Here is a 14,095-nt window from a genome sequence, read left to right as displayed (position 1 = left end):
AACCCTTGGGTGAGGACCCCGGGGTCCGGGGGGCACTCTCCCACTTCCTCGGCGAGGCGGCACGGGAAGACTTCCCATGAGGTGATCGGAGGAGCCTCGGGTTGTCGAGGCGCAACTCCGACACCTGCAGCGCCTCGCCCCTGAGCGGCGAGGAACGATCGTGCCGAGGCGAGCCTCGCGGCCGCTTAGACTTCCTCGATCGGCGCCTCGTCCGAGGTCGCGTCGAGGGCGAGGCGTCCCGGGAAGACCCCGAGGAAGAGGAGGAAAGACGGCGCACTCTGCGCAACTTTTCCTTGGGCCTCACACTCCGCTCAGGCGGCCCCCCCGAGGTCGAGGTCATGGGCGGGGCCGAGACCGAGGTTAAGGGGGCGACAGTACCCGAGACCGAGGTTACCGAGGCCGGGGCTCCCGAGGTCGAGGGAGCCGAGGCCGGAGCCTCCGAGACCGAAGGCGCCGCGGCCGAGGTCGAGGCCGCCGGAACCGCAGCCCGCTGCAACACTTCCAGGGCCCCCGTCAGCTCCGATGAAATCAGGGCTCGAAGGAGTTCCTGGAAGGCCGGAATCCCCACGAAGGTGGGGAGTTCTGAGTCCGGAGCACACTCCCTGGAGGGCGACCTCGGTCTCGAGTATTCCCTCGGGGTGTGCGAAGTCGAGGTCCGAGGCGGGGCCGGGGTCGACCCACCCGCCTTAGCCTGAGTAGAAGATGGCTTCTTTGCTGAAGGGGATGGAACAGAGGACTTACCCGAAGCCGGCTTCCCTGTAGACGCCTTCGAAGACGAGGGCCGAGGCGAAGCCGAGGCCCCCGAGGATGCCGAGGCCGAGGTCAAGGCCGGGGCCGAGGCCAACGTCGAGGCCTTAGGCGGCGTGTCGACGGCGAACAATTCCGCCATTCTGGCCTTACGGCGACGGAGGGCTCTATTTTGGAAAGTAGCACAGCGATCACACGACGCTGTCGGATGATCCGGCCCAAGACAGACAATGCACCACCGGTGAGGGTCAGTGATGGAAAGTAACCTCTCACACCGGCTGCACTTTTTAAATCCCGTAACAGGACGGGACATCAACGAAGAAGAAGGCCGGGAACAACCGACGTCCCGCGGCCACGGCTTCCGGGAGTCCCCGGAGCCCAACGAAAAATAAAATATATTTTTTTTTTTTTTTTTGAAAAGAAAAGAAACGAAAAAACAAGAAAGCAGCACCGCGAATTTATTCAAATAAAAGAACAACGAAACGCGGCAGCTAGAAGGCAATACACTGGAGCTCAGATCCACAGGGCTTTCTGGCTCCGCGGAAAAAATTGAACTGAGGACCACGAGGTGGGATGCGCCCTCTAGTGGGCGAGAAGGCATGCACATGCGTGGTGCAGTGTGCAAACTTGAAACTTCTAGCAAGTTTGCTTGAAAAGCTGTCCGCGCTGGGGCTCCGTAGATGACGTCACCCACATGTGAGAATATCATGCCTGCTTGTCCTGGGATAATAGGAAATTTATTTATTTAGGATTTTTACTTGCAACCAGGAATGCACAAAACTTCTGGCCATAGCAGCATAAATAAAATATTTTCATCCTTTAGTCACAAAAAAACCCAAAAACTCATCTGCATCTCACAGTTAAACACAAAACACCCACTAACTTACAAAGTGTAACAGGTTAGTACAACAGTATCTAAGTAGAGAATGACACGGTGAAAAAATTGGTCCCCGTCACCGCCCCGTCCCCGTCTCACCATCCCCGTCACCGCCCCGTCCCCGTCTCACCATCCCCGTCACCGCCCCATCCCCGTCTCACCATCCTCTTCACCGCCCCGTCACCGCCACTGCCACCCCATTCACCGCCCCGTCACCGCCACTGCAATCCCATTCACTTTTCTTTATTTACGTATAAAGGAAACATTCTTTAAAACTTTAAAACTTTAAAACTTAGTTAAATATTAGTTAATAACTAAACAAAAACAAAACACGCAGAGAAAAAATTAATTAATAAAAATTCTCAAAACTGACACATTTTGATCACTAAATTTAAAATAGTTATTTTTTATACAGTTTTTCAATCACTAATCTTCCACCACCCCTGGGGCTAGCAATGCAAAAACAAACACGACATGTACTTTAAATGCTGCCGTGATTAGCATAGTGACCGCGGCTACGGCTGCAAGTCTCCCCTCCCCCCAGCGATCACGGCAGGAGGGCACCCAACCCCTCCTGTAGACCCCCCCAACGGCCCTCCCGACAATCGCAGCAGAAGGGTACCCAACCCCTCCTGCCGGTCCTCCCAATGGCCTCCCCTAAGATCGCCGGCAGGAGGGTACCCAACCCCTCCTGCTGGACCCCCCCCCCAACGAACCCTCCCACCCCGGAACCCCCTTAGTCTTACTTTCCAAGTTGGACCGGACGGCTCCTCACACGTATGGCCAGCAGGCTTGCCTCCGTCCAAATGAGGCGGGCCCGCCCCTACCCTGCCCAACCCACAGGATCCTAGGGCCTGATTGGTCTAGGCACCTAAAGCCACTCCCGCTATAGGAGGGGCCTTAGGTGCTTGGGCCAATCAGGCCCTAGGATCCTGTGGGTTAGGCAGGGGAGGGGAGGGGCGGGCCCGCCTCATTTGGACGGAGGCAGGCCTGCTGGCCAGACGAGCGAGGAACTGTCCGGTCCAACTTGGAAAGTAAGACTAAGGGGGTTCCAGGGTGGGAGGGTTCGTTGGGGGGGGGGTCCAGCAGGAGGGGTTGGGTACCCTCCTGCCGGCGATCTTAGGGGAGGCCATTGGGAGGCAGGGGAGGGGAGGGGCGGGCCCGCCTCATTTGGACGGAGGCAGGCCTGCTGGCCAGACGAGCGAGGAGCTGTCCGGTCCAACTTGGAAAGTAAGACTAAGGGGGTTCCGGGGTGGGAGGGTTCATTGGGGGGGGGGTCCAGCAGGAGGGGTTGGGTACCCTCCTGCCGGCGATCTTAGCGGAGGCCATTGGGAGGACCGGCAGGAGGGGTTGGGTACCCTTCTGCTGCGATTGGCAGGAAGGGTTGATCTGACAAATGAGGAGCACGGTGAAACACAGGTAAATAGCGGTTCCTAGAAGGGGGTACATTGGCCCGCGGGGACAAACCTGTTCACCGTTTCCGTGGTCGGTGAATGGCCTTGTCCCCGTCACCGCAGCGACTGCTAGTTTTCTTCCCCGTTTTCGGCGGTGACCCGCGGCTTAAATGCGGTGGCCGCGGGTAAACCGTCACCGTGTCATTCTCTATATCTAAGACAACAAAATGTAACAGACCATTAAACTGTCTTGATTTATGATGTGTTAATACAGGGGCAGTGGAACCGATCTCCAACCACATCCCCAGCACTGCCTCCTGGTGATTTGCTGTTACATATCCCAGAGAATAAAGTTAGGCCTGGATTCTGTAAATGGCGCCTAGAAAAATGGCATTGGCCACATGTCAATCACACTTAGGTACTGTTAACAGAATCACGGCTACCAGCACCTAAGAAAAAACTTAAGGTGCTGGTAATGTATCTCTGTAAACCCTGGACTACAATAAGTTTTTCAGAAAATTGTACATAGCTGTGCTTAGTGACACTTAAGGTCATTTCCACACCTAAATGCACAGGTCTACTTTGATTTTAGGTGCCATGCTATAAACGCAATTCTGGTGCCTAATTGTTTTTAATGTATTTTTAATACATTTTAAATGGTATGGATAATCACAGAGCTGATTAAAGCAATTAAGTTAGGTGCCAGTAGGTATGATCTAGGCATCTCATTTTTGGCACCATTTACAAAATATGGCCCTTATTGTATATTTGAGGAGAAAAAGATGAATGCTCTGTCAGTAATCAGAGTAATAGAAGATGATCAAGGAACATCTTGCTAAATCAAATGCAAAACAACCAAAAGAAAAATAAACAACTATTGCATACTTACAACACAGTGAACTTGTTCTCTGATTCTGCATTCACGTGGTGTTGATTTCCCATAAATACACGAATAGTTTTTACTGCAAATCACACATTCTGGAGGTAGTCTGTTACATAATCCACCACTGGGACAGTTTGGGATGTAAGATGGAGTCTTTGTGCTTTCTGTGGAAGTTAATGGGCTTTGAGAAACATTTTCTTAGCTTGTGATAGTTCATGTATAATAAGGGCAGATTCTGTTTTTAGAATATTGTGCTTCCTACTGAATTTCTTTTTCTACCTACTAGTGTTCTTTTCTGGGGATAGCTGTGTTTAAGAAATAGCTTTAAAAAAGAAACATCCTCACACACATGGAAAGATTAGGTTCTTACCTTGCTAATCTTCTTTCTTGTAAAACAGGAATGGAAGTCTTGACCAGCGGATAAAACCCTCATTAGCTGCTAGGGTTGTAGAGAGTCCACTATTTTGTTTTCATATTCCACCTCTCATCACTCTGGATGAGCTCCACCCCCTCAGTCGGTACCAAAGTTTCTAGTGAGTCATAGAGTACAAACATAAGAGAGGAATGCAGGTAAACTCCCCAAAACCACATAAGTCTATTCTGCTCTAAATACAAACATTAAACAATAAAGCTTTTAAACCACTACTAACTGAAACAAGGTGGAAACAAAAGGGGTCACGTATCTGTGTGCCATCTGCATCAATAGTTCTATTCTCCAATATTTAAACCGAGTCTCTTATGAGTGAAGACCCTGTTCTGTGCTGTCTTGAAACAGATTCCCAGTTATTCTAGGGACAGAGTCAGGATCATGCAACTCTTCCCAAAGTTGACTACCCAGCCCACCGTCCATAGGAGCTTGACCACTTGATCCATCACTGTCGCTCCCACTTCCCTCGAGGATGCTCTTATGAGCCAAGTGTCCAGGTAAGAATGCACCTGAATTTCCACCTTGCGGAGATTGGTGCCACCACAACCATCACCTCGGTAAAGGTTTGTGGTGCTATTGATAGGCCAAATGGGAAGAGCCGAGAATTGGAAATGCTTGTCCAGAATATGGGACCTCAAGAACTTTGTCAGACGAAAAGATGAAAATATGCCTCTGTTAGATGTAGAAAGGCAAGATATTTCCCCGGCACAACTGAGGCAATGACCGACCGTACCATTTCCATGCAGAAGCAGGGAATCTTGAGGGCTGCATTGACTGACTTTAGATCCAGAATTGGTCTCTAGTCTTCTGAGTTTCTTTTGGGCATGATGAAGTATCTGCCTAAGCCCCATTCTCCTCTAAACTGTTGCTCGCAACCAGGCCACCTTTTCTGGCTTCAATGCCAGAAGAGTGAGAAAGAGTTCTGGGAAGGACTGGTAGAATTCTAGCTTGTACCACTCCTGAATGATCTCCAGCACCTACCGATCTGAAAAGATCTGTGTCCAAGCCTACTAATACTCTGCCAATGTGTCCCCCATCCTCAGGGGAATGGCTGCAGTCCTGGCATCATTGCCATTTCTTGGAAGCTGCAAAGGAACAGGTTCCGGACACTTGTCTCGGGCCCTGGAATGTCCTCTGATTGGAGGACGCTCTCAAATATTGGCAAAACCACCAGTAGCCACAATAATTTCCCCTACCAGACCCCTTCACTTTTCAGGGTCTGATATCTGGTAAGGATTTCAGATTACACTCCACCGCACTAGCCATGAGACTATCCAGACCCTTGTCAAAGAGCAACTGGCCTTGAAAGGAGAGTTTGCTCAGGATCATTTTGGAGGCCAAATCTCTCATCCACTGCCTAAGCCAGAGCATTCTACAGGTGGAGATGGCATAAACCGAGATCTTGCTCAAGATCCTGAAAAGGACAGAGAGCACCTGTAACATAAATCTACCCTCTCCAAGAGGAACTGGGAGTTGGCGTTGCTGTCTGGATCTGGAGACCAGCTTAGCCAAGAGGGCATGCCTGGACAAAATAAGATGCTGCCGTTGCTGCTTTAAGTCCCAGCGCAGCAGCCTCAAATTGTCTTTTGATGATAAAATCTATCCTGCAGCCCTGTGTGTCTTGTTCTCTGTAACCTGTGCCACTAGTGAATCCACTTTTGGCAAAGCAAACCACTGCTGGAACTTAGCAGCTATTAGAATAGAGCTTAGCCATGAACTTAGCTACCCCTAAGGACCCCTGTGATCTGTTAACATCTTAGTCATCTCTGGATGCAAGGGAAAACAGGTATTCTGTTATTTAGTGCTGCTCATGAGAGAGCACTGAGCTGTGGAAGCTTGAAGTAGCTCCAAATTTAATTCCTGGAGCACCTCTGCAATTAAACCTTGTAGGCTGGAGGGCATAAACAACCTTTGCACCCTCAAGTTATCCCAAGATCCAGGGCTGCCACCTGATCATGGTTAGCAACTCTCCACCCAACTGGGATGCTCACGATGACTATACATTGCCCCATCTGTAAAAAGATATTTCAGCAGCACAACAAACACAGATACTGAATATCAATAGATAACACAGCTAAGGATATGCTCAACAGCTGCCATAATTCTGATAATTACTTTTCAACATCAGATTTTTAAAATGTAACTCCTTGAACATTTCTTCGGATTTTAATTTATGATGTACCACAAAAAAAGAACAACCTCAAAAAGGGAGACCCAATGATCCACAATAAAAACAATCCAAAGATAAAAACAACAGGCTGTGGATGCGGATGTTTTAAAAGGTGATTTTTATTTGCTTTTCACAATAAAAATACAAATATAAGTCTGAATTAGTAATACATGTACAACTGTCCTGACGGACCCTACACAGTCTGTGTTTCGGCAAGACCGCCTTCCTCAGGGGTCCTAGTGTGGTGGATTGTAATCTGAAATCCTTACCAGATATCAGACCCCGAAAAATGAAGGGGAAATTTTTGTGGCTCCTGGCGGTTTTGCCAATATTTGGGAGCGTCCTCCAATCAGGACATTCCAGGACCAAAAACAAAGATTCAGGAGCACCAGATATCTCCAAGTGTCCGGAACCTGTTCCTTTGCAGCTTCCAAGATCCCCTTTAGGACCTCGGAGGAAGGCGGTCTTGCCAAAACACAGACCGTGTAGGGTCCGTCAGGATAATCATATGTGTATTACTAATTCATACTTTTATTTGTATTTTTATTGTGAAGTGTGAATAAAAATCATCTTTCAGAACATCCAGTTTATAATATACCACCACAAAATGTGACCTTGTAAAGAAGCTTGACTCAAAGTTAAAAGTCACATGAATACGGAAGTCACTAAGGGCTGCTGGTGAGTCAGTGTAAGTGGTGCAATAGAATGGAGCTCCCCACTATCACTTGTCTCCCATCATCCTCTACTTTGCTTCTTCTCTTCTGCAATAGAGACTGCAACTAAACCATACCACTCTGGCTCAGTGGCTGCCTTCTTTTCTAGGCTCCAGGCCAACAAATGCAACTGTAGCTCCAAAACATCTGCATTATTTGATCTGCTCAGTTAGCTGGGTTCTTTCACCCGCAGCAGCTTTGCTTTATTCTTACAACAAAATGTGATCACAGGTAGGGGGACCTGCAAGATTCCCACATATTAATAGCAAACTTCTGTCGGATGTAAGATTTGGAAATGGAAAAACCTACTACAATCCCAGTTTTAATTAAGAGCAATCAGTGGCTAATGAACCTTTTAATCTATCTGCATCTCTAGAAGATAATCTACCCTAATCTCTTCTTGCGCTCTCTGTGGTTCCAATTCCTCCCTAAACTCTCTAAATCCATATGTTCTCCTCAATGCCTTCACCCCCATCCTTGCACAGACATTCTATTACTCCTCTGCGCCATCTTATTTCTTCAGAAAAGCCCAAGGAAGCTGCAGAGGATGGTTACTTACGTAGTATGGAAGTAGGTTGCGAGTGCTAAGACTAAAAATCAATGCACCCTCAAGAGATCACAGAATGGTCCCTTCTGCTACTATACAGAAAACATAGTAAAATTTTGAATTTTGTGCTGTGTTTAATTCCTGCTGTGGCTCCTTGTGACTCTAGGCAAGTTACTTAACCCCCATTGCCCGAGGTCTAATAAATAAGCTGAGTGTCCTTAGTATGGGCCCCAAAGTGATGGATTCGGTTAGGAATTGGTTAAGTGGAAGGCAACAGAGGGTGGTGATCAGTGGAAATCGCTCTGAGGAAAGCGATGTTACCATTGGTGTGACGCAAGGTTCATTTGTTAGGCCTGTTATTTTTAAAATTTTTGTAAGCAATATTGCTGAAAGGCAGTCTGGTAAGATTTGCCTCTCTGCAGATAATACCAAAATCTGCAATACAGTAAACACCCCTAATGGTGTAGATAACATGAGGAAGGACCTAGTGAAGCTTGAAGAATGGTCTGAAGTTTGGCAGCTAAGATTTAAATGCAAGGTAATGCATTGGGCTGCAAAAACACAAGGGAATGGTATAGTTTAGGGGTGAAAAACTTTTGTGTACAATAGAGAAACAGGACTTGGGTATAACAGTATTTGGATTCTTGCCCAGAAATAGTTAAGAAGAAAAAAATAAAAAATAATTTAAATTGAATAGGTTGGGCAGACTGGGTGGACCATTCAGGTCTTTATCTATCATCATCTACTATATTATGTTACTATGTTAAGGTGGCTCAAACAGGTTGTTGAAAAAGCGATAGCAAGCGCTAGAAGAACGTTAGCTTGCATAGGGAGAGGTATGGCCAGTAGGAAAAAGGAGGTAATGATGCCCCTGTATAAGACTCTGGTGAAACCCCTTTTAGAATATTGTGTACAATTCTGGAGACTGCACCTTCAAAAAGATAAAACAGGATAGAGTTGGTCCAGGGAATGGTTACTAAAATGGTAGGTGGTTTTTGTCAAAAAGCATACGGGAACAGACTTCAAAGATCTCAATATGCATACTTTGGAGGAAAAGCGGGAGAAGGGAGATATGCAGACATTTAAATTATGTGGCATAAATGCACGAGGTGAGTCTCTTTCAGTTGAAAGAAAATTTTGAAATGAGGGGCCATAGGATGAAAGGGAAAGGGGATAGACTGAGAAGTAGAACATAAGAATAGCCTTACTGGGTCAGACCAAAGCCCAGTAACCCGTTCTCATGGTGGCCAATCCAGGTCCCTAGTACCTGACCAAAACCCAAGGAATAGCAAAATTCCATGCTACCAATCCAGCGGCTTCCCCCATGTCTTTTTCAATAACAAGACTATGGACCTTTCCTTCAGGAAATTGTCCAAACCGTTCTTAAAACCAGCTATGCTATCCACTCTTACCACAACCTCTGGCAATGCGTTCCGGAGCTTAAGTGAGTGAAAAAATATTTCCTCCTATTGGTTTTAAAAGTATTTCCCTGTAACTTTGAGTGCCCCCTAGTCTTTGGAATTTTTAACAAGAGTGAAAAATCAATCCACTTGTACCCATTCTACTCCACTCAGGATTTTGTAGATTTTAATCATATTTCCCCTCAGCCGTCTCTTTTCCAAGCTGAAGAGCCCAAACTTTTTTAGTCTTTCCTCATACGAGAGGAGTTTCATCCCCTTTATCATCTTTGTCGCTCTTCTTTGAACCTTTTCTAGTGCTGCTATATCTTTCTTAAGATAAGGAGACCAGAACTGAACATAGTACTCTGGGTGAGGTCGCATTATAACATTCTTAGTCTTGTTAACCATCCCTTTTTTAATAATTCCCAGCATCCTGTTTGCTTTTTTTGGCAGCCATTTCACACTAGGTGGAAGGTTTCATCGTATTGTCTACAATGACACCCAGATCCTTTTCTTGTGCGCTAATCCCCAAGGTGGACCCTAGCATCCAGTAACTAACTGTGTTTTGGGTTATTCTTTCCAATGTGTATCACTTTGCATTTGTCCACATTAAATTTCATCTGCCCCTTAAGACGCCCAGTCTTCTAATTTCCTAAGGTCTGCCTACAATTTTTCACAATCTGCAAGTGTTTTAACAACTTTGATCAGTGTCATCTGCAAATTTAATAACCTCACTCGTCATTCCAATTTCCAGATCATTTATAAATAAGTTAAATAGCACCGGTCCCAGTACAGACCCCTGCGGCACTCCACTGTTTACTCCTCTTCATTGAGAAAAATGACCATTTAACTCTACCTTCTGTTTTTGTATCCGATAACCAATTTCTAATTCACAAATGAACTTTGCCATGTATCCCATGAGTGTTTAATTTTATAAGGAGCCTCTCATGAGAAACTTTATCAAAGCTTTCTGAAAATCTAGATACACTACATCAACCGGCTCATCTTTATCCACATGTTTATTCACACCTTCAAAGAAGTCAAGCAAATTGGTGAGGCAAGATCTCCCTCAGCTGAACCCATGCTGATTCCGTCTCATTAAATCATGTTTGTTTACATATTCCGCAATTTTATTTTTTATAATTGTGTCTACCATTTTGACCAGCACTGAAATCAGGCGGTCTGTAATTTCCCAATCTCCCCTGGAACCCTTTTTAAAAAATCAGTTGCGCCAGCGTGGGATTGGAGAGGGCAAAAGTGGGGGGGTGAAAAGGCTACAAAATAAACTCACTGGGGCATTTGAAAAAAATATATATATATATATATATCTCCAATTGGGTGAGAAAAGTGAATCAAATTGAAATTTTTTTTCCTGAATCGGGCAGCACTAGTATAAAGAAACTTAGCACACATCAGTAGGATTCCACCAAGGATCTGACTGTTCTATATAGAACCAACGCTGGGTTTTACTAAACCGCAGAAAAGCTTCTTACCGCAGGCTGGCAAGGTACATTCTCCAGTGCTCATAGGAATAGAATGAGCATAGGAGCATTTACCTCACTGGCCTGCAGTAAGCAGCTCTTCCATACTTTAGTAAAAGGGTTATTCCATGTCAAGTGATCAAGGGCTCCCTGCATGACTATCACGGATTTTGATGAAACTTCATATGCAGAGTCCACCATGTCTCAAACGAACTTTGGTAAAGTTTTAGTTTCGCCTGTGGAATATTCGTGGAGATATAGCCATTTGTTTGACCCCATACCGCAATGACATACAGTACGACAGTGACATTCTGACAACTTTGAGACACAATATCTCACGAGCTATGTTTCCAAAAAACCTGAAACTTAGCTACCCTGCACAACTTTGGAGCTCTATTCAGTGCTACCAATAATAATTTTTGTCGAGCACTGAGTGAATGGCTGAATTACAGTAAACTTGGCCAAAAAAATTAGTGCTCCAAAAAAAGTCAAAGTTTGACATTACTTAGCTCCCACAATAATTAAGTAATAAATGCGAAATTTGGCGCATAATGTCTCAGTACAACGTTGTTTTCAAAAGTACAATTTCAACCTCCAAGCTCTTTCCATTAGTTTACAAATTAAGTGTAAAGTTGCTAATTTGTGTAAAAAGGCCAAAAATAGGGTATTTTCAGCCTGCTTTTACAGAAAAATACCTTTTAGAAACTCTTTCAAATCAGTCTCATTAGAAAGAGCATATTTCAAACCCCCTAGAAAAGTGGGCTTCATTTTTCAACGCAGGTTAACAATGCCCGAAAAAGGGGGACAAAGTTGGGAGATGTCACCATAGCAACGGCCTACGTTTCAACTTACAATTATGTCACTTTTCACACTGTTTTTCCCTGTTTATTTTTACTCAAGCTTTGGGTACAATTATAGTGTTCTTAATTAATGATTATTCCTAAATAGAAATTGAGGCGATAATTTTGTTGCATGCAGATCACAAATTACAACTTGTTTTCTTTTTCAGATCCACATTATTATTAATTCAGTTTAAAATGGATGCCAACTAATCGATGCCAACAAAGTGGACTTCACTTCGGCTTGGGAACCATATAAGATACCCAATTTAGGCTTGGGAACCTAGGATAAGACACCCTAATCATTGGCTTTGGAACCAGAAAGATACCAACAAAAGGCTTTGGAACCTTGACAAAGAAACCAAATGCAAGGCTTAGGAACCTGGACGAAGTGGCCCACCCGTGGCTGGTATTGCACAGCTATCGGGCGTGACCCCTATGGCGATGGGGTTGCCAGTTCAAACTCTTGAACTGGTAGTGACAATGTCACCATGGACCAACACAATAGAGTAGTAGTAATACTACATCAATACAAAACAGTAACTTTAAAAATGACAGAATTATGTTGAAATAGAGGTTGTTGCCGTGGCAACGTCTCCCAACTTTGTCCCCCTTTTTCACCATTGTTAACCTGCGTTGAAAAATGAAGTCCACTTTTCTAGGGGGTTTGAAATATGCTCTTTCTAATGAGACTGATTTGAAAGAGTTTCTAAAAGGTATTTTTCTGTAAAAGCAGGCTGAAAATACCCTATTTTTGGCCTTTTTACACAAATTAGCAACTTTACACTTAATTTGTAAACTAATGGAAAGAGCTTGGAGGTTGAAATTGTACTTTTGAAAACAACGTTGTACTGAGACATTATGCGCCAAATTTTGCATTTATTACTCAATTATTGTGGGAGCTAAGTAATGTCAAACTTTGGAGCACAAACTTTTTTTGGAGCACTAATTTTTTCGGCCAAGTTTACTGTAATTCAGCCATTCACTCAGTGCTCGACAAAAATTATTATTGGTAGCACTGAATAGAGCTCCAAAAGTTGTGTAGGGTAGCTAAGTTTCAGTTTTTTTGGAAACACAGCTCGGGAGATATTGTGTCTCAAAGTTGTCAGAATGTCATTGTCGTACTGTATTTCATTGTGGTATGGGGTCAAACAAATGGCTATATCTCCACAAATATTCCACAGGCGAAACTAAAACTTTACCAAAGTTCGTATGAGACATGGTGGACTCTGCATATGAAGTTTCATCAAAATCCGTGATGGTCATGCAGGGCACTTTCCAAGAATCTGATCACTTGACATGGAATGACCCAAAAGGAGCCCTAAATCTCCTTCAACACCTCTTACACCTTAGCACCAGCAGCTACTTAGTTTTATAATTTTAATTATCATACTGTACCTGTTGCTCTGGGACTTGTGTCCCAAGAATCTGAGGAAGTCATCTGATCTTTTGATAAATGTGACCTCAGCTGTGAGTGTTCTACACTCAAAGACCCTAAAAGAAAAAAAAATGTAGTTTCAGATTCACTAGCAATATCATCAAACCTAAAAATATTCTCAAAATGTTATAGAAATATAATATTCCAGAAGTTAAAACATGTGAAGACTTATTAGTTTGCAATTGGCATTCAAAGATGTAAAACATGTAGCCTTTTTTTCTTTGTCTCTCTCTCCTTGGACGCTGGTCTGTCTGTGTCTCTTCCTGGTTCCCTGCCTACATGTATTTCTCTGTTGCGCCATGCCTGCCTGTATCTCCGTGGCCCCCTTCTGTGTCCCCCCCTTCCCAGAGCAAAGCATGATTGTTTTGTGCCCCCCAGCACACTACTCCCCCCTCCCCCCACCTTTCCCTCTCCCCTTGTTGTGCCATGCCTGTGTGCTCCATGGCCCCCTTCTGTTCCCCCCCCGATGATTGCTGTCTGCCCCCAGCACACCCCTCCCCCCAAAGCAGCCCCCTTTCCCTCTCCCCGGTCCCCTATTCTACCATGCCTGCGTGCTCCGTGGCCCCCTTCCCTCCAAAGCAGCCCCCTTTCCCTCTCCCCCTGGTACCCTGTTGTGCAATGCCTGCCTACTCCGTACCCCCTTCCCATTCTTACCCTCCCTCCATGCCTCCAACTGGAGCTGGTCCTCTTAGCGCAGATCATCGTGCAGCAGGCCCAGCGTCCTGCCCCGGTACTGCTCGCCGTCGGGAAGGTGGAGAGCAGCCTGCAAGGTTCGCTACAGCGGCTGGCGAACCTCAGCAGGCCGCTTTGAAAAGGAGCGGCAGTGGAAGGGAGGAGTTGCTGGCACACGCACCTCCAGCTAGCGCAGGCGCCGTGAAAACTGGCAAAGAAGCACACCTCACGCCACCAGGACTCACGATCTTTCAACAGCGCATGCGCGCTCTAGGGTTTTATTATTATAGATAGAAAGACAAAGACTATATGGTCTATTCAGTTTACTATTCCATACTATTACCCATCCTGCTCCCTTAGAGATCGTGCATGCTTTCTTTAAATCAGAGTCTCCATAAAGAAGTACTTCCTTAGATTACTCCCAAGTGACTTGCTTCCTGTGCTTGTGCCATAGAGATGTTTAAATACCTTCATATCTCCCTCTCCTGCCTTTCTTCCAAAGTAACA

At 45.4% G+C, this 14,095-nt stretch overlaps 1 protein-coding gene across 1 annotated transcript in view; it reads right to left on the bottom strand.

Annotated features, from left to right (window-relative positions):
* Positions 1 to 14,095, bottom strand: part of TM2D3 (TM2 domain containing 3) — a 39,889-nt gene that overhangs the window by 13,780 nt on the left and 12,014 nt on the right. Inside the window, exons 2-3 of the mRNA XM_033920455.1 lie at positions 12,877 to 12,972; positions 3,908 to 4,065 (exon numbers count right to left, since the gene is read on the bottom strand). Coding sequence (XP_033776346.1) covers positions 3,908 to 4,065; positions 12,877 to 12,972 — 254 coding nt within the window. The remainder of the gene's footprint in view (positions 1 to 3,907; positions 4,066 to 12,876; positions 12,973 to 14,095) is intronic.

This window comes from Geotrypetes seraphini, chromosome 14, assembly GCF_902459505.1.
Source record: "Geotrypetes seraphini chromosome 14, aGeoSer1.1, whole genome shotgun sequence".
In the NCBI taxonomy this organism is placed as follows: Eukaryota; Metazoa; Chordata; class Amphibia; order Gymnophiona; family Dermophiidae; genus Geotrypetes; species Geotrypetes seraphini.
Note: the sequence above shows the minus strand (reverse complement) of the source record. Positions and strands in the feature narration are given on the sequence as shown.